General features: G+C 40.3%; 1 protein-coding gene across 2 annotated transcripts in view; it reads right to left on the bottom strand.

Moving 5' to 3' along the window:
• Nucleotides 1-22,123, bottom strand: part of DEPDC1B (DEP domain containing 1B) — a 65,716-nt gene that overhangs the window by 27,035 nt on the left and 16,558 nt on the right. For both annotated transcript variants that reach the window (XM_072958642.1, XM_072958643.1), the window contains exon 3: nt 2,137-2,272. In XM_072958642.1, the coding sequence (XP_072814743.1) occupies nt 2,137-2,272 (136 nt within the window). The remainder of the gene's footprint in view (nt 1-2,136; nt 2,273-22,123) is intronic.

Here is a 22,123-nt window from a genome sequence, read left to right as displayed (position 1 = left end):
TCCCCAAGGAAGATGGACTGCTTGTCTAGTAACGTCTCCATCAACGCACATGCACACTCAGCCTCCTCAATCCAAAACCCGCATCAAGGTCCAGTGGGGCAAACAGGTCCTGCACTGTCGCTCTTCCTCGGGACAGTCCTCAAGAAGCAGCAGCCCAAGCTTTAGCGGAATTAGAACAAGTGAGGAGCTCAAATCTCCACCACTTAATTGAAGGGGAAGTACAAGCTAAGGTGAGAGCAATGTTACCGGAAATATGCACACAGACAGACCACCAGGGACGTGACAAGCTTTGGGGGAAATGGCTGATGAATCCGAGATGCTGGCATATCACTTCAGGGCTCCTGAAAAATTAGAGACTGAAAATGGAAGACAGAAGAGAGAAGACATCATCGTCTTCACTGGTGCGTGAAAGTGTGCCAACGAGCACCCGGTCTTCCCAGAGTGACACCGGGAATATTACAACTGCCAGGGCCAAAGAGAACAGAAAAGGGAAGTGATTATACCAACGATGTATACACATTAGTTTAATATGGGACTTCATCTCTGTTGTGTAAAAAACACTGGGTGACCTTATAATGAAAACATGTCTGTTGAATCACCACTCTCCTGATGGGGTCATATTAGGAGTTTAAACACAGATTTTCAAAATTATGAACCTGACCTCATGGAGCTTATATCTTAATTTTCTTGAACATGGGAACTATCAGCTAGACCTTAACTAAGTTCTCCTCATTAGTAATGAATTAAATGATCCTCCAATACTCTTCGTGCTCTCTCTTTCAGGGTGGTTCCACTTTTGATTTCTAATAACCTCACTGTACAGACTTCACTAGACCATGAGCCCTTTTGGAGGAAAAATTGTACCACTTACTAATGTACCTGTAGCACCCAGCACGCTGCGTGGCACACGGCAGACACTCAATAGACCTTTATTGAATGAACATGTTCATGCCATTTAAATGTGACCTCTCATCTAAGTTCCACATCTATTATCTCCATCCACTTGTTGGACACTTCCATTTAATACAATCTACCTTTATCTTCAAACATGTTTAAAACTAAACTCATCACTGTCCCTCACAAATCTGTAAGTTCATATGAAGTCCTCCATTTCTGTTACTGGCATCACTCTTTTTCTTCAATTATCTTTGATAAAACCTAAACTAGTTAATTACTCTCTCCAAACTGAGATACAATACAACCTCTTTAAAAAAAAAAATTCAGGGGGAGGGATACATTAGGAGTTCAGGATTAACAGATAAACACTACTATATATAAAACAGATAAACAATAAGGTCCTACTATATAGCACAGGGAACTATACTCAATACCTTATAATACCCTATAATGGAAAAAAATTTGAAAAAGAATATATATAACTGAACCATTTTGCTGTAGACCTGAAATTAACACAACATTGTAAATCAACTATACCTCAGCAAAAAAAAAATTTTTTTTCTTTCAATTACATTGCCTAAAAATGTTTACATCATATCTTTGCAAACATATGAACTGGATAAGCTCACTCTATAATAGATTAACTTAAAACACTGATGTTGGTACAATTCTTAAAAACTGCCATATAAAAGTTTTTGTCTGCATTTTATTTTTTTGCATTATCTCAATCTTGGTAGTCTTCTACTGGAGACATTTCAAGGAAAAAGTACACTCCAAAAAAGGCAGTTTATTCTACAATGAGCTTAGATTTCCCCAGATTAGCAGACTCTCCCTTTGTTCATATACTGTGCCAGGGCTCACTCCACAATACCCCGTGCCCCAGTCTTCGTACTTTCAACTGGAAATAATTATAACAAAGTTCAGGAAGAGGAGACCAAGAGGGAGAAGAGCAAATTACAGAACAGAAAGGAAAAGGAAACTATAAGGGAGTTTTAACAGAAAACTGCTCAGTCTAAACATATGAAAACAGCTACCATATATTCAAAGTGTCAGTAGGCAAGTGCGAAGAAATGCAAAAGCCAGTCTTCCTTTGTTATTCTCAGCTACTGACACGTAAGATATTGTCTTCAGACCACTGCTCGCAGGGGACCACAGAAAGAAGTGGACTAAGCCTGCTGGTTCACAGACTAATTCTTATCTCTCCTGCTGCCTGTCCTCCTCTCTTATAATGACACTTACCATCACAACCGGCCTCACCGGGATGTTCTCTTGAGAAGTGCCTGGTGGGGGGTCATTCCATTCTGGAAATTTAATAACCTCCTTTTGATATGGGGGCCTCTTTGGATATGGTTTCAGGGGTGAGGAAGGAGGAAATCTAAAAATCAAGAAGAAAATCTCTATTATTGCAGTCAGTGGGAGACACAGCTATTTTAACAACAGCCCCCACTTCTTGTATTCTTGAGAATTTATGTAATTCCAAACTTCAGATAATGAATTCATACTTAAACCATTACACACATCTAAATAGACCCAATAATATATGATTTTTTAAAACCATTCATTATGCTCATCAAATAACATTTATGAAGAGAAACAGGAATCAAATATGTGACACATTTTTTAATAGATAAGTAAGCAAACCTTGTCCTATCATTCAATTTTCGTGATTAAAGATGTCCTTAATGGGATGCTGGGGAAGCCACTTCTTCCACCCAGCTCAAATCCTCACTGCCTCACAACTCCAGCTGAAGTTTACAGATGCTAAGAATGCAAACAGAAATTACCGATAGAGAAATCTTCAGTAAAACTTGCTGAGGAAACAAACATTAGCACAAAAGCCATTTGGCCTAATGTTCATGTTCATAACTATTCCTGATAAAGATTAATTCTCCTTCCCTTGAACAGCCACACTGAGACTGAAGCTTCGGTGTAAAAATCCATTTTGGAGGAGACAGAATGCTTCCCAGTGTTCTTATTCTGCCTTCTGGTGCTTCTTCTCTGCTTTCATCTCCCCTAGGTATCAACATCATCCCTCCTTGGACAAACACATAGAAGCCAAAGCTACAATCTAACTCTCTTTGAACTGGTCTAGACCATACCTGATAGAGAACAACAGAGGTCACTAAATACACATTTTCCTCAGAGGGTCTGTTTCTGTTAGCTTGCTGCAAAGGGATACATTGCATTGTGTTGGGGAAAAAAACAATAACAAAAAAAATGCAAGAACTCTAGTTCTTAAAATTGACACGAAATTCAATAGATAATGACTTTTATTTTCACTTTTTATTTATTTAGGCCAAAATCAAGGCTTAAAATCTTGTCTGTGATACCCATAAGCTATAAAGACCTTATTCATAAGGCAATACGAGAAATAAAGAATCTTAAAATGTCTACAGTTTACAAGGGAAGTCTGTGTCAGGGTGAACCAGGAGAATGATAAACAATGAGAGTACTATGGAGAGACATTTTAAAAACAGGCACAATAGACTTGACAAAGGATGACTAACAGAGAAAAGTTGAATTTCATTTTCTCTGACAAGAACATCCAATAACTGCATTTTATTGGAAAAGTCAGTTTTGAGTCAGTAAGAAAAAAATGCAGTCTAGAAATCATTAAATCAAATTAAAGATAAACTGAAAGACTGCTTAAATTTTCGGTAATTAAGTTACCAAGGCAGGTATTTCCAGGTGATTCCAAAATATAAATTAAATGAATCTCTAAAGCCAGTGAAAATTATTCTACTTTGTAAGTAAAGGCTGGCTTACTGAAGTTCAATCCGATTTCTTAGAAGCCAATAGTCACAGCAAAAGTCCTATTTCCAGCCAGACTATAGCATATGTATGCAAACAGACACATACACACACACACACGCATGCACGCACGCACGCACGCACATTCACATAATATTGCATACAACTGCAGGGAATTCACAGACCACCTGCTTCTCAGTCCTTTAAAACTTAAACACAACCCTTGCCCCCACCCGCCCTACTGCTTACTTCCCTTCCCGATCCCTCAACTATGGTGTGAAAAGTATGAACCTGAGTTCCATCCTTGGCTCACTCACAAATTGTCTGTATGTCCTCAGGAAAGTGAAAGTGTCTCAAAATCACAATTTATTCCCTTGTCAAATGAAGGAATTAAATTGGATGATCTATAAATTTCCTCCTAGGTTCAAAATATGTTTCTTGTAGTCCCACAACCAGAAACAAGCAATATCTCCCAAAGACCAAAGCAGAATTTCTTACGCGGAGAACTGCGACTGAAGAGACACCAGGGAGCCCCTACTTCCCTGGGCCCTGAGAAGATACGGTCTTTGTTACATAGCACCAGCCAGGTCAGCAGCTGATGTGGTGTCTTCCCAGCAGACGGCAACCTGGTCCGAGATGAAAGGAAGAAGCGCTCCCTCTAGTGGACCGCCTGTATGTTGTGCACTGAAAGTTTTTCACTTAATTCTAACGTTTAATCATGTCATCTTGGCCCTGAAAGTCTGTTAGAGATAATCTAGTTCAAATGTCACATTTTTCACTTAGGGGAATTAAGGCCCCAAAGAGGAACACAGCTTATTAAAATCATCATAGCTAACTGGCCAAGAGGGCAAATCTTGCACAAAAGATTTACAAGAAAATTATGGAGAAAATTATGAAATTTTATTAAAAGACATCAAAGAATTAAACTGATAGAGATATCATGTTAGTGAATAAGATGATTCAGTATCACAAAATGTCAATTTTCCTCAGGAAGAGCTATAGTTACAATGAAATTCCAGTCAAAATACAAAGTTTTTCATGAAACATGATCAACTGATTCTAAAAGTTATGTGGAAATGCAAGCGATCAAACATAATCAGGACATTCTTGAAAGAAGATATGCTCTACCAGACATCAAGGCTAAGTAAGTTGGTAGGACAAGACTGACGGCATGGACCACAGCTTCTCAGCCTCAGCGTCGCTGACACTCGGGCTGGATAATTTTCCCGTGGAGGGCAGTCATGCACAGCGTCAGAAGTTTAGGGCTGTCCCTGGCTTCTACCCACCAGATGCTCACAGCAGCCCCTCCCAAGCGTGACAACCAAAACCGTCTACAGATATGTCCCCTGCAGAATGGCCCCCGGGTGAAAACCATCAGTGAAAACAGGCGATCTAAAACAAATACACACAGGTTTAGAAACCTGATTTATGACAGAACAGACATTACAGATCAAGGATAGTGTACAGACTGTTTAATGAAGAGTTCCAGTCCAGTTGGTTACCCATTTGGGAAAAAATGCAATTGCATCCCTGTGGCCGCCTGCACTTCCAAAGATGTTTTGCAACGTTACCTCCCACCCACATGTACTCCTGCAACGCGATCTTGCCGCTACCCTAACAAGAGGGAGGGTGCACCTGAGCCAAGGTGAGCACTCTCTGGCTGACATGGTGAACAGAAGACGGCAGGGGGGCAGTGTGGCAGTTCTGGGCACTAGCCTCGAGCTGGCCCGCAACTTCCTTCCCACCTCTTGGAACTCTGGCTCTCGTATCACTCATTCTTGCCAAGCTCCCTCTTGGAAACCAGCCATCATGTAAGTGTGACTGCCCTGAGCCCAGCATGCTGTGAGACCCCTAAGCGACAGAAAGAGGCTCCAGAAGATGAGACCCTGTGTGGAAAGAAATTGAGGTCAAGTTCCACCGACGTTCCAGACTTCTGGATGAAGAAGTCCTGGCGGAGGCGGATCCCTGAGCCTCAGCAGCCCCAGCTAACGTCCAGCTGAGCCCTTCCAAATTCCCAACCTGTAAAATTATGTAAGAACTACAACAATTGTTTTAAGGCACTAAGTTTGGGCGTAGTTTTGTGATACAACAACAGGTAACCGGAAGGAAAACGTGTGGCATCAGGGCCCCGCAGTGCGTGCAGGCCTGACGGGCCTCAGGGAGACTTTGTAGTGGAGGCTGGAAGAACAGTGAGGAAGCTGTTACTGGAGGTTGGGGCAAGACGTATGGCACATAGTGGCATAAAGCTCGGTTACAACTGTCACCTGCACTAACAAGGAAAACACAAAAGGTGGATCTGGCTAAGGGGTTTTCCAGGGTGAACGCTGAAAGTGACAACTCGTCTCTTTTAGTCTCAATAACAAGATACAGACAGAGGGAAATAACTAAAAAGGAACTTTTCAGTTTTTAAGCAGAATTTAGAAGAAATACAAAGGAGCCATGACCTGATGATTAAAAAACAAAACAATTTCTCATTGTTAATCTCTCCCAGCAAAGGGTTCTCAGAGTTAAAAAGGGCCTTATAACAAATACCAAATTCATGATGTTTCTAGTAAACTATTGTCTCGAGATTGTCACAAGTGTCTGGATATAAAAGTTTTGCTATAACCTCATGAAGATTTAACCGAGTAACTTTCTTGAAGACAGTTCTTTAAGAATCTTAGGAGTGTTGCACCATAGCCGGCTTATAAGCAGCCCAAGGCAGAGGAGATCCTGTCTCAAAGAGATTTATGAGTGCGACTTCTGTCTGATAGATTGAAGCACAATAAGATTCACAGAAAAGCCACAGCACTTTTAAGATAACAGGAATAACAGAATCACCATCCACTCTGACTAAAACACAATTTAAAATTAAAAGAACAGTCAAGAATCCCAGGCTTCTATAAGCAGGATGCGTCTGAAGAAGCTGTGCCACTGCAATCATGGGCCAGAATGACTCCAAATACAGAGCCAGGAGTTCAGAGGTACAGCCTGGAACCACACAGAATCACTCCCAGGAAGCAGAATGTGCCCTAATCAGTGACAGACTTTTATGTTCAACTGCATTTTAGAAGTGCTATGTATGAGCAACGAATTGCTATATGCGATGCCGCTGTGGGATGAGTTTTGGGAGTCTTGACAGAGGAGGTGAATGTAGTTTGCAAACAACTGCTGATGTAGTCAGACTGAATTTTCTAACGATGGCCACAACAATATCTCCCACTCTATATGCTTCTTCCATAATGTGACTCTGACACTCCTCATCAACGGGAGGAGGTAATTTCTCCATTCCTTTGCATGTGAATGAGCCCCGTGATTGCTTTAACAAATAGAACACGGCAGAAGTGATACTTCAGCAATTCCAGGCAGAGGTCTACAGATCTTAGCCACCTGGCTGTTTCCTCTTCTTGCCTACTGGAAATACTTTCCTTTTGGGATGCTCATTCTTGGGACATAGAAGCCAACAACCCGTAACAGCAACTACCCTAAGACCATCGTGCTGCAAGAAGCACAACCCATGTGGACATGCCCTAGAGGGTAAAAGCTCACGTAGAGGAGAAAGGGGCCAAGGGGCACAAAGGCACCACGTCTGTGAGCAGAGAAAGAAGACATCTTGGAAGTGAATTTTCTAGCCTACATAATGCCATGTGGGTAAGGGGCAAACTGCCAGCTAAGTTCTTTCTAAATGCTTAACACAGGAACCATGAGCTAGGTAAAATATGGTTGCTTCCAGCCACTAAAGCTTGGGGTAATCTGTTTTTCAGCAAGAAAAAAACAAAAACAAAAAAAATCCCAAGTTCACACCATGAACAAGAATCACAGGCAAAACCATAAAACTAGGGTACAATATAAGAAAATATCTCTCTGACCTTGGAAAATAAAGGAATTCTTTTTAAGCAAGATATAAAAACCACACAGTATAGAGAAAATACCTGATACATTCACTGACATTACAATTAAAGTTTTTTCTGTTCATTCGGACACCATAAAGTGAAAGAAATGAGAGCTTTTATAATCCATATAATTGACTAAGAATTAATATCCAGAATATACTTTCTAAAACGCCTAAGGATTTATTTAAAAAAAAAAATCTTATAGCGAAAGGCCAAAGACATGAAGCAGGCATCCAGCGATGGAAACAGGAATGATAAATAAGCATAATAAAAGATACTTAATCCCATCAGTAATCAAGGAAATTCAAAATAACATTACAATGAGACAGCATTTCACACTTAACAGATTGGCAAAACTTCATGTCAGTCGGTACCAAATATTTTCTATCACTGAAAAATTAGCATATTCGCTATGGGAAACAGTTGGCATGTAAAGCTGAACATGCGCATGTCAACATGCACGTATTCCGTAAACTAATTCCACTCCTTGGTAACTGGGTAACCTAAAGAAATACTTAATACGTGCGCGAAGAAGACATGTCAATAAATGTTCAAGGCAGCACAGCTTATAGTAACTGGAGCAGAGCTCCCTCTAGTGGGCAACTTTGTCTTTACTTTAAAAATTACAAATGTAATCCTAACAAGATCGTGAATTCCAAAATTATAAAATCCGCTTTAAAATGACCTAGCACAAACTCTACACTTGCACAGTGAAAAATTTGAGGCCATAAAAGGAACTGGCCACAGCTAATCATCTGATAAAACCACCCAGGTCTCCTATTGCCACCTCTGCTGCCAAACACTGGTTAGAAAACTGCAATTAAAAAATAATCTATACCAGAACTACTGTCCTTTGATGAATATACTTGAAACAAACTAGAAATTATTACCTAATCAATCAATAAAAATATTCTAGGGCATCTAAACTCCAAGGAAAATACAGCTTATAAATCAATAAATTTGACTCAAATGACAGAAGACACGTGACTTAAAGTCCTTTCCACAATATGTGCTAGAAATTTTCCTTTAGCATCTGCAGAAACTGGCATCTACAGCTTTTACCAGTCTGCTTCTTTGCCTTAGTAGCCTAAAGCCTTTAAATTAAAAAAATAAATAAAATAAAATAAACAGCCCAGTAATGATTACAGGAGCTGATCTCTCTGAGATGGCTATTTCTCAGAAACTCATGGGTCAGGCAAATTCACAGTATTTTGCTGGGCTTCACTATGCTCTGTAACATATGCCCATTCAACATACTTTTCAAGCCCAATAGTGGTATATAGTACCATATCACTTAAATGCTGAAAAACTAATGATTACACCTCACAATACTGCTTAAAGGTGTATCAGGAACTTAAAGTATTTGAGGGAAGGAGAATGAGAGATGAGGTAGAAGCAGCTACCTGACAAACTAAGGAACTCTTTGAACTACAAGGTCAGAAATCATTCCGTATTCTGTATCAAGAAAGATTCCATTATGAGTAAAGGATCCAGTGAGTATTTTTAACTACAGGAGATGTATTATCTTACCTGAAAGACACTCCTACTTTAGATCAGCAATAAGTATTTAGAAAATAAATTCCATTTGCAATAGAATAAAATATATTAAATACCTATAACAAAAAAAAAGAAATGCACAAGATCTAAGATCACAGAAAATTACCACCTATTACTTCCACAATAACTGCACGAATAAAACATAAACTACATAGATCTAAATCTAAAAAAAAAAAATAAGCAGCGTACATACACTTAAAGCTACAAACATTTCTGAGAGATTAAAAACTTAAATAAACTGAGAGGTACACCATGTTCATGATTTGGAAGACCCAGTTTCATTAATTTTATCAAATCTCCCCAAACTGATCTATGGATCTCACATAATTTCCTTCAAAAACCTCAAGAGAAATTTTTATAGAAATAAATAAGTAAGTTAATTAATTAATTCTAAAATTTATATGAAAAAGCTAAAGAACTAGAATAGCCAAAACAATTTTGAAAAAAAAGTTGGAAGACACAATACCTGGACATACAGGACAATGGGATAGTATATGAATTAAGTCGGAGGGCTCTATACACTGCTGTGTCCACACGAACGTGTGTCACATGAATTCACATGAATATGTGTCCCAGGAATCAAGGGACAGAGGCAGGAGTAGCCTTACTTAACCATCCTCCCCAATGACCCACAGCCCTGGGCTCTGCAGCTATAAGCCCCGTCCCCAAAAGAGAAGTGCTCTTGCCAGGGGACCGAGCGGGGCACTTTGGACTCCTGACAAAAGTGGCAGGGAGCAGCAGTTAAGAAGAAGAACCCCTGCATGGCAGGGGTAGGTGATCCAGACCAGGGACAGGGAGGCAGGACACCCGTGCACCTCTTGTACTCCCTCATCCCGCCGTAACTGAGTGGGCATGCGCACAAGTATCAAGCCTGGGGATGCATGGTTATCAAGGGTCCAGACTCTCAGAATGAACTTCTGGGGCAACGTCTAGGCCAGCAACTGAAAGCCTGCCAAGGTGACAGCTGAGGGTGGGGGAATCTACCCTGGAGAGCGGAGAAAGGAGAGAATCAGCACCAGGTGCAGCCATGAGGCCAGCTACAGCGCCAGAGGCTGTGTTCCTCCTAGTAATTTCCACCTCCTAGATTTGGCTTCAGGAAGGCCCATGAACACATGCAGAGAAGCAGATCTGTGCAGAGTAAGGAATGGATCGTGCCGGCCAAGGAGGCGCGTGGCTCACACCTCCCTGCAAAGCGACAGCCTCCAGGACAGCCTCCAGCCTCTAGCTGCTGGCCTTTTCCCGCTTCCCTGGGGCTTCTTCAGCACACTGGTGAGCATGGTGGGGGCACCGGAGCAAGGCCAGTCCCACCAGAAGACATGGGACACCTCCAGAAGGCAACCTTCGCCCAGGGACTCCCCATTGCATCAGCCTGGCCAAGACCTTCTCAGACCTGCACCCCGTGGTTTTCAGCCCTTCCTACCCGATTCCTCTTTCCGACTCTGCTTTCAAAGAGGTCAGACCTACATCACAGGCTGAAGGCTACCCCCAGCTCATGTTCCCTTTCCTTTATCCTTTCAGGATGCCCCCAACCCTGGCATCATAATGCGGGCACATCTAGTCCCATCCTGGCATCTTCTCTTCTCAGAGGATCCAAACAGAATCTTCTACTAATTTGCACTCTCTCTGTGACGACTTCAAATCAGTTCAAACAATTTAAGTGCCTGCTACACTTGAGTCACCACTAGGTAACAGAAGTAACTAGGTAACAGAGACATAAGAACTAGTAATAGTTCTTGCACTCAAGAAACTTTGTCTAGTGCAAGAGTGAGCCACTGTGGCCTGAGGGCCACATCCCACCACCTGCTCTAATAAATGAAGTTCTTCCGGAACACAGCCAGGCCATTCACTGATGGTCTATGGCTGCTTTTCCTCTCGAACAGCAGGCAGGCAGACGTGACCAAGATTGTCTGACCCACAAACACTGACCATCTGGCCGTGTACAGGACAAGTCTGCTGACACCAGTCCAGTGGGACCCAAGATATGAGAACATGTACCTGTCCGCTGTGTAGGCTCCACCGGGGCAAGGAGCTTGTCTGTCGTGTTCCCACTGTCTCTCCCACAAGTGGCACATTCAGTTTTCATGCTAGAAGTTGCCAGAGACCTAGCAAACCTAAGATGTATACCTAAGTCCCATCTAGGTAACCAGTAGATCCTCAAGACAAGCATGTCAGCATCCATCCTTTGAAGATGAGGATACAGAGGTTCAGCGCCTGTAAGCAATTTGCCGAAGATCACACAGGTAGTGGGAGAACTGGGATTCGAGCCAGGCCTGCTCACTCCCAACCCTGTGTTGTTAGAGCCCGTGACCGAGCGCGCGGTACATGTCACCACAGCTCACTGGGTGGGAGAGGACTGAGCCACCTTCACGCAGGAGCAGAGGTGGGTAATTACTGCTTAACACCTTCCCAGCAGAAAGGGAACTCCCACTTACTAGCCTTTGAACTTGCTTCTCAATAAACACGAGGCCCTGGGCTGGGTGTGGGGTACACAGATAAAAGCAAATTCTTTCCCCGCCTTATGTTCCACCACTCCTTGGGTATGACACTCAACCTATTCTTACGTCCTCCCAGCTCACGTATGATGACTACTTTCGTCAGCAATTCCCTCCACTTTGATTGACCTCTCCCCCTTCCTTGCCTGGCAAACATCTGTTGATGCACCAAGATGCAACTCAAATGTCACCTCTGATTGACTCAAGCAGAGGTGACTCCTTGGTCCTCCTAGAGTGCTGAGGTCACATCCTTATAGTGGCATTTGTGACAATGAGTTCTGATTTATCTGTCTTCCTAACTGAAATGTAACTCTTTGAAGACAGGGCCATTCATCCAAATATGCCAGGTACAGGTGTGGCAGGCACTTTGTGATGCTTGAGGAAGGAAAGGGAGGCGGGAAGGGAGGAGGACAGGGAAGAACAGCATGTGAGGACCTAATTAACAGTGACCCCAAAACACACTGAACCGTGCTCAGAGGAGGCCAGAACCCAGGCATTTATCAAGCAAATGGGAAATGTCTAGATGCCAGGTGCATAAAAATGCTTAAGTGAACTATGCTGTCTGATACCCACATAAAACATTTGTCTGCAGAAAGAAAAATACCATATGATATCACTTACATGTGGAATTTAAAAAAAAAGACAAATGAACTTATTTTCAAAACAGACTCACAGACAAAGAAAACAAATTTATGCTCCTGGGGTAAAGAGGATGGGAAGGGATAAATTGGGAGTTTGAGACTTGCAGATATTAACTACTACATATAAAATAAACAAGCTTATGCTGTACAGTACAGGAAACTACATTCATATCTTACAGTAACCTATAATGAAAAAGAATATGAAAACGAGTATATGTATGTACATGTATGACTGAAGCATTGTGCTGTACAGTAGAAACTGACACAACATTGTAAACTGACTACTTCAGTAAATAAGCAAATAAATAAAGCCACAAAAATTGTTTTAATTAAAAAATAAAGCATTTGTCTGGCCTCTCCCTCTTCTTGTGTGCAAGCATATCTGAGATCAGAGAGATGGTACACCCCGCTTTCAATGACTTTTATAAATCTAGTCTTATAACATGCGTCTCAATTGGATAAAGAAGTGGTGGTATATTCATACAAAGTAATACTACTCAGCCATAAAAAAGAATAAAATAATGCCACTTGCAGCAACATGGATGGCCCTGGAGATTGTCATTCTAAGTGAAACAAGCCAGACAGAGAAAGAAAAATACCGTATGGTATCACTCATATGTGGAATCTAAAAAAAAGACCAATGAACTTATTTACAAAACAGAAACAGACTCGCAGACATGGAAAACAAACTTATTAGGGGAGAAGAGGGGTAGGATGGGATAAATTGGGAGTTTGAGATTTGCAGATACATTTCAATGAAAAATAATAACAATAACATGCGTCTCATGGCAAGTTCCCACTTTTCTCAGAAAGTTACAGTTTTAGGATTAACTGACAAGAACTGACTTGTGCCCACACGAGCTTTATCACAGTTGATCCTTGCAAAACACAGGTTTGAACTGCGTGCATCCACATATACGCAGATTTTTTTCAACAAATGTATTGGAAACATTTTTTGGAGATTTGCAACAGTTTGGAAAAAACTTGCAGATGAACCGTGTAGCCTAGAAATATCAAAAAAATTTAAGAAAAAGTCAGCTGTATCTTGAATGCATAAAATATATGCAGAAAATAGTCTGTTTTATCACTGACTACCATAAAATATACACAAATCTATTATAAAAAGTTAAAATTTATCCAAACTTACACACGCACTCTTATAGACTGTACATGATGTTGTTTGCAGTTGAGAGAAACGTGAAGAAACAAGGATACAGAATTAAACCAAAACTGCATAAAACTAACTCATACACACGGTCCTACTGTAATAATTTCATAGCTACTTCCTGTTGCTATAACAGTGAACTCAAGCGTTGCCAGTATCTGCTGAAAATGCCCCGTGATGCTAATCATCTCTGCACGAGCAGTTTGTCTCTTCAGTCAATAGTGTTTCAAAGTAAAAAGTGATCTCTCACAGTTCTCATGTATTTTTCATCATTTTTAGTGCCGTAAACCTGGCATAACACCACAGGGCCCATACGAAGTACCACTAGTGATGCTGGGCGTGATCCCAAGAAGCAGGGAAAAGTCACGACATGACAAGAAAAAGCCGAACTGCTTGATGTGTACCGTAGACTGGAGTCTGCAGCTATGGTTGCCCACCATTTCAGGATAAATGAACCCAGTGTAAGGACCAGGGTGAAAAGGAAAAGGAAATTCATGAAGCTGTTGCTGCAGCTATCTCGCAGGCACAAAAACCTTGCACGTTCTACAAAATACCTTTTATTTCATATTGACAATGCAGCTTTTATGTGGGTGCAGGATTGCTATAAGAAAGGCATACTTGCAGACCCTAATATGATTTGAGGAAAAGCAAAGCCATTTTATGAAAACTCAAAGCAAAAGGAAAGTGAAGGATCTCAAGCTGGAGAATTTAATGCCAGCAAAGGGTGGTTTGATAATTTTAGAAAAATGTTGGGTTTAAAAAACTCCAAGACAACAGGAGAAACAGCTTCTGCTGACCAAGAGGCACCAGACAACTTCCCCAAAGCATTAGGAAAATTGTTGAGGAGAAACTTAGATATCTGCCTGAGCATGTTTTTTTGTTTGTTTGTTTTGGGGGTTTTTTTGAGCAGGTTTTTAATGCAGACAAAAGTGCCCTATTCTGGATTTTAAAAATGCCACAGAGGACTTTTATTAAAAGGACTGTCAGTGCTCTGGAAGAGACCCCGATACAACATCATGAAAGTCTGGAAGGATTACGCCACTGAAGATGCCATCATTGTCACAGAAAAGGCTGTGAAAGCCATCAAGCGCAAAACAATAAATTCCTGCTGAAGAAAACTGTGTCCTGATATTGTGTGTGACTTCAAATGATTTACAACAGAGCCAGCAAGGAAATCATTAAAAAGATTATGGATATGACTCCCCCCCCCCAGAAAAAAAGGGTGGAGACTGAAGGGTTTCAAGATATGGCTCTTGGAGAAACCCAGGTGCTAATATAGACACCACGCCAGAGATAACGTAAGATGACTTGCTGGAGATGAGTCCTTCTGAACCAGTGCCAGACCACAAGGAAGAAGACACAGAAGCAGCAGTGCCAGGAAACAAACTGAAATCAGACAATCTGGCAGAAAAGTTCTGATTATTCAAAGACTGCTTTTTGACTTCTTTTATGACATGGGCCCTTCCATGATACAGGCACTAAAACTAAAGCAAATGGTGGAAGAAGGACTGGTATCACATAGAAACATTTTCAGAGAAATGGAAAAGCAAAAAAGTCAAACAGAAATTATGATGTATTTCTGTGAAGTTCACTGAGAGTGCCGGCCTCCCTGCCAGCTCCCCCACCTCTGCCACCTGGACAGCAGGACCCACTCCCTCCTCCTCTTCCTCATCAGCCTACTCAGTGTGAAGACGATGAGGACAAAGACCTTCATAATCCTTTGCTTGCACTTGGTGAACAGTAAATAATCATCGTATGGTACAGTTAATCAACTTACCTAATGTATACGTGTGTGAGTGTCTCTTGTGAAAATCTAGTAACTGTACAGGAGGAACCGTAGGAGACACTCTCGTGTCACCATCATCATCACCTAAGTCTTCATCATGTAGAACACTGTGTGCAAGACTTCCATAGAGTGGATACCCTATCCCCACGTAGGCGTAAGGTGAGGGATATTTAATCTCAAATTAATAATGTATTAGTTCTCTTACAAAGTTTTATAACTTTGCTTTCAAAGAGTTATATTACTGTACACAGTATGGGTCTCTCTCTCATCATTGGAGAAACTGCATATCAGCCTATCATCACAGGTAAGTGGTTTTTTAAAGAAGCATTACAGTGTTTCCAATACTGTATTAAGACTATAGCTGTAATACTGTACGCCATAAAAATGATATAATATTTCATTCATTAGTGTATAGGCTAGGCCACAGTGAAGAAACAGTATCAACTGCACTAAGCTACGGTGAAGCAATCACGTTGCTGCTTCTTTGTCATCAATGCATGAATCGTTATACATGCAGATAAATGTGAATTTCTTTTTCACCTTACATTTTCATTTTTGATGTATAGTGTTAGTGATGCATATAACATCTACAGTGGTTTGTATCATATAACACTATATTGATGTAGGTACTGACAGTAACTCATCTACAGTTGATTCATCTTGCAGACAGATAACATAATTTATAGTATCAATAAATACATTTGTGTGTCTTCTTTGGAAAATGGCTATTCAGGTCTTCTGTCTATTTTTAAATCAGGTTTTCTTTTTTTGATATTGGGTTATGTGAACTGTTTATATATTTTGTATATTAATACTTTATCATACATATCACTTGCAAATATTTTCTCCCATTCAATAGGATATCTTTTCATTTTGGTGGTTTCTTTTGCTGTGCAAAAGCTTAATTAGGTCCCATTTGTTTATTTCTTATTTTGTTTCCCTTGCCTGAGGAGACAGATCCAAAAAAATAATGCTAAAACTTGTGTCAAAGAGCGTACTACCTATGATTTCTTCTAAGAGTTTTATGGCCAACGAGCACATGAAAAGATGCTCAACATTGCTAATCATCAGGGAAATGGCAAATCAAAACCACAATGAGATATCATCTCACACCTATCAAAATGGCTATCGTCAAAAAGGCAACAAACAATAAATGCTGGTGAGGATGTGGAGAAAAAGGAACCCTAGCAAACTGTTGGTAGGAATGTAAAGTGGTGCAGCCACTAAGAAAAACAGTATGGAGGGTCCTCAGAAAACTAAAAATGGAACTATCATATAACCCAGCAATTCTACTGCAGTGTATATATCCAAAAAAAAAGAAAAGAGAAAGAAAAAGAAAAACACTAGTTTGAAAAGACACATGCACCCAAATGTACATAGCAGCATTATTTACAATAGCCAAGATACGGAAGCAATCTAAGTGTCCATCAACAGATGAATGGATAAAGAAGACACAGTAGAAACATACAATGGAATATTACTCAGCCATAAAAAAGAATGAAATTTTGCCATCTGCAGCAACATGGAGGGACCTGTAGGGTATTATGTGAAATAAATCAGACAGAGAAAGGCAAATACTGTTTATTATCACTTACATGTGGAATCTTAAAAAAAATTAATACAACAAATAAATAAATATAGTATAGTACTGTAAATGTACTTTCTTGTCCTTATGATTTAATTATTTTTCTTTTTCTAACTTACTTCATTGCAATATTAAGTATATACAGTATATGATACATATAACATACAAAATGTGTCTTTAACTATTAATCATATGTGTTAATCGACTGTTTTTGATAAGGCTTCCAGTCAACAGTAGACTATCAGCACTTAAATTTGGGGGAGAGCCAAAAGCTATACTCAGATTTTTGACAATGCAGAGGGTTGGTTCTCCTATCCCCTGCGTTGCTCAGGGGTCAACTATATTTTGTTTCAAGGTCAACAGTATTTGAGAACTATTCCTGCTCAGTCCACCGTCTCTGGCTAAAAGAGCTTTCTCTCCGTCTCAAATGGGAGCATTAAGCAAGTCGTGCTCCTTTGATTTTCCTGAATTCCACCGTTCCATTCCCTACCGATGACATGCCATTCCCTATTAATAATAATAACCAGGCATCATGAATTCATAGGAAAGAAACCTAGGTAAGGATTAAGGAAAAAATGAATTCCAAGTGCAAGCTAGTGAAGACCAAGTGAATAAAACAAACAAATATAAAGAGAAGGGATAAAGGAACCTGATAGGGAACAAGAAACCCAGGAACTATGGCCACAAATGAAGGGCCAAGATAGAAAGGTAAGTCGTGGGTTTGAAATTTTCATGAGTTAACCGCCAAAAAGCCTAAAAATGGATGTTAAAGAAGTTTATCAGTAATCAGGAACTGCCTTTTGTGAGTCAGGACAGTTTACTTAATGACTTTTGGTTAACACACCTACACCTAGTGGCATCTTTTACAGCCAAAGACAGCAGTGAGGCAGTGATAAGTAACCTCAATCAGACTTTCAGCCCCGGAGCCATGTGAGCCCATTATTCTTAAGGACTCTGTTCCTGTGCCTCAGGGGTCCTGAGTTCAAATCCATCCCCATATCTCTGATTGCTCCGGGCCAGTCTGATCTGTCGCCTACCTTTCTCGAAGTTCAAATATACAGAGAAATTGCAGCACTAGCTCCCAGGCCCCAAAAAGTTGCCTGAATTTTGCTCCCTCTACAGGCATTGCTGGTTATAGCAGTCTGAGTTCTTGGTTGCAATAACCAATTCTGGCTAATTTGACCAGAAAGGAATTTGAAGATATCCAAGTAGGTCACAAAGTCAGTAGGAGAGAGCTGGAGAACCAGAATCAGAAAAGAAAGTTTAAAAAAAAAAAAAAAAGCTAGGACAAGGGGAAAAAGGAAGCCAGGGCAGCACCCACAGCAGGACCCACAAGCCGACTCCACGGCCTCCAGATGCCTCTGTCTTCGTGTCCTCGCGTCCTCGCCTCACTCCTACAGGCTGCAGGCCCCACGGCTATCACAAGAAATTCTAAGCCGTCCCTTCCTCTTTGCCTCCCTCACTTAAGATTCAAAATCCTAGGTAGGAACTTTCCAACCCAACAGCCAAAGGGTAGACCTGTGCCTGCACCCTAAGAACTCAAATGGCTCCAGGCAGGAAGAGAGCAGCTCCCCTTATTAGGCTTCTGGGGGGCTTAGAGGAGGGGCGGCGCCTCCCACCAGGGCTCACTCAAACAAGGAATCGCACCAAGTAGAAAAGGAGTTTAGAAAGCGTGGCAGCGTTCTACATACTTTTCCATCAGTACCCCACCACTACGACGCTGCAACCTGGACCCTCGTTGGAGGTATTGGGGCAGACACCCTGTGACACTCTCCTACCTCGAAGGCTCCAAACTCCTTGAGACATTCAATAGGAACAAAGCCATTCCCAAGACAGACACCCATTAGACGCTACAGATGTTTTTGAAGAACAGCAAGGTCTTATGGATGGACAGTCGACTCAAAAAAGCCTTCAGTTACATTCCAGGCTTCAACAACAATGAAAAATGCTAAACAGTAACAAAGATTCTAAATGGAAATAGTAATTGCAGATTAATGAATAATACATTTAAAAAATACCAGACTTCAGACAAACCTTGAGGCCTACAGAGCAGTTAGGGCCTAGCCTGGAATCTGGCTATACAATGCAGGCCCTTCCCTCTGTTTCGACCTCCTGGCTGGCATTCGCTCCCAGGCAGCAACACCCCTGCCAGTTACCTTAAATACCTCACCAGTTTCTCAGCCTTAAAATCTATTCTATGACTACTATTCAGTGAACTCTATCCTAGAACACAAACTTCATTCCTACTCAAAACACGGACTTTGGTTGCCTTTTCCTTTCCCTATGACTTCCTGACCTAAAACTTCCTCTCCAGCCAGGTCAGTCTCCCCCTCCTCTCAGCAAAGCTGACTTCTGCATTTCTGACTGAGAGCCAGGGTCTTGCCATCCTGGCCACACAAAATGTCCTCTCCCCTCCCATCCCATCTTATCCAGATCCTACCCTATTCTCAGGACTCAGAGGGACGTCCTCTGCCTCCTCCTCCTCCTCCAGGAGGTCTCACAGCACTCTAGTCCACACCAACTGGGTCACAAACAGTTTCTACACCTGCCAGACAGACAGCATACTGGTGACACAGTCTGGTAGAATGTAGGAAGTGGTGGCAGGTGTGGCAGCTGGAGGGATTTGTTCCATCAAAAGACTTTCAGGTTCCCAAACTTTTCAGACTCTGTGTTAGAGGCTAATAATATCAGGTGCCCGTGGGGAACGGAACTGGGTAGAAAGTTCGCTTGTTTTTTCTATACTCTATCCAGTTCCACATCTACTTATTCTAGGTCTATTTTCACACTGATTAAATTTTAGCCCTATGGCCTTTTAGTTTCTGATAAAGCAAAAGGAATCGCTGTCCAAGACTTCTTGGCTACTTTTGTGCCTTCTCTCTTCTGGATGAATTTTTGGTACCCAGAAAACGAGGGGGATAGAGTTGCCGAAAAGGGCTCATCCTGCCGCTGTAAACTTTCAAACAATACACTTACCCTCTTTTTACTGAAATGATTTAAAAATCTGAAAATAAAAGCAATATATATTCAATGTGTGAAATTAACAAGAGAGAAAATAATTTACACTGTCTTTAAACACTCTATCCACAAGTGATTACATTTCTTTTTTTTTTTTCTGGTTAAGACTTTACATGGGAAAAAGTAAAAATACAGTATTTTCTATCCTGCTCCTCCACCCTGTAACTTTCCACTCTATTTTTATTGTGCATTTGGAAGTTATTTATCTTCTTCTCAGCCAGGACAAACTGGCATTTAAGGTATAAAAAAATTAACATAACCTTAGAATAAACGTAATTTAAAAAAAAAGATTCAATTCAAGGCCTGAACTCCACCAGGGCGGCAAGGTGGAAGGGAGATTCTTCACTGTATATACTTCTTTGTACTTTGCGAATTTTGAACCACATGAATGTATTACCTTCACAGAATACACAAAACTGAAAAATAAAAATGAAACAGAAAAAAAAAAATTCAGTGACTAAAAACACTATGCCAGTCAAACAAAACAGCTGTATCAACCCAAGGACTGCCAGTATAGTGCCTCTAATTTTTTGTCACAGGTTCATTTTGGTTAATCAATTCAATGCTGCCTTGGTTCTGCTACTTATCTTTTTCATATAGATATACTCCAGCTCTCAAGAGAGACTGCAAAGTTAAAGAAGAAAAGAATCATGTTGTAGTTCTTTATCTCCTTCATTGCCTTGAACTTGGGAAACACTTTTGGTAAGTACTCAATATTTGGAATCATAAAAGCTAAGAATGAAAAAAAGACCTTAAAGATCTAGTCTATCCCTGTCATTTTATAGATGAAAAAACTGATGCATAGGAAGAGTAAGAAATGTATCCAACTATCACAGGACAAGAACTCAGGACCTGAGGAAACGTAAAAACAAAAGAAAAGCAAAATCACAATCACAATTCTGAGCTTTACTATAAAACAAAAGATGTCCACTAGAGGGAGCCAATAGTCCATTAGCTTGAAGAAGTTTCTAAAAATCATCCCCCTCAAAAGACCTATAAGGTTACCACAAGATGTGGTACCTCACAGCGGGAAAAAAAATGTGACAATGAATATATGTATGCTCATGTATGACTGAAAAATTGTGTGCTACACTGGAAATTGACACAACATTGTATACTGACTATAATTCAATAAAATTAAATTTAAAAAAAAAAGACCTATACGGTAATAATGAATAAATTCTTCCCAGGGTCACAGAAAATGACTAAAGGGCCATGTACCTCAAACAACATAAATTGGGGTTTCTTTCACTAGAGGTACCAACAGAGACTTTTCAAATCTCTGGCCTTAAAAAAATGTTATTAGCCTCTAGTAAAATTGATCTTTCTCTTTTTGTGTGTGTGTGTCAACTTTAACACACAGATACACTTGTATAAACACCATCACAATCAGGAAATAGAATAGTTCTGCTATTCAAAAAACACCTCCCTCCTGCTCTGATTTTATAGCCACACCTTCCCCTACACACAGAAGCATTCCATATAGATGTTCAGTGTTTACCCATTCCCTCAAAGAGAAACACTGAGTTGTTTTCAGCTACTGGCAATTATGAATAGAGCTGCTATAAATATTTATGTACAAGTTTTTGTGTGAACGTAAGCTTTCATTTCTCTGGGGTAAATTTCCAGGAACAGGAATATGGAGTCATAATGTAAGTATATGTTTAACTTTAAAAGAAACTGCCAAACTATTTGCCAATGTGACTACCAATCTAGGCTTCCCACCATCAGTGGATGGGATTTTCAATTGCTCTGCATCCTCACTTGATTTTGGCATTACCAGTGTTCTTATTTTAGTCATTCTACCAGATACGTAGTGGTATCTCATCATGGTTTTAATTTGCATTTCTCTAGTCTTAATGATATTAAACATCTTTTCAAGTGCTTATTTGCTATCTGTAAGCCTGTTCAAATTAAGTGCCTGTTCAAATCTACCATTTTTTAATTGAGTTGTTTGTTTTCTTACAGTTGAGCTTTATGAGTTCTTTACATATTCTTGATGCCAGCCAGTACATTGTCACATATGTGGTTTACAAATATTTTCTCCCCACCTGCAGCTTGTCTTCTCATCCTCTTAATAGTGTCTTTCACACAGCCAAAGTTTTTAATTGTGATGAAGTCTAATTCATCATGTTTTTTTCTTTTATATCATGCTTTTGGTGTCACATCTAAAAACTCTTTGTCTACCCACAGCAAGTAAAGTTTTCTCCCATTTTTCTAAAATTTGTATAGTTTAACATTTAAATCTATGATTCACTTTTAATTAATCTATTTTTATATAAAGAATGAAGTTTAGGTTGAGGTTCATTTCTTTGCATGTAGATGAATGGATGCCCAATTGTTCTAACAATTGCCTCACCTT

Source organism: Vicugna pacos, chromosome 3, assembly GCF_048564905.1.
Source record: "Vicugna pacos chromosome 3, VicPac4, whole genome shotgun sequence".
NCBI lineage: Eukaryota > Metazoa > Chordata > Mammalia > Artiodactyla > Camelidae > Vicugna > Vicugna pacos.
This window is presented reverse-complemented; position numbering and strand designations above follow the sequence as displayed.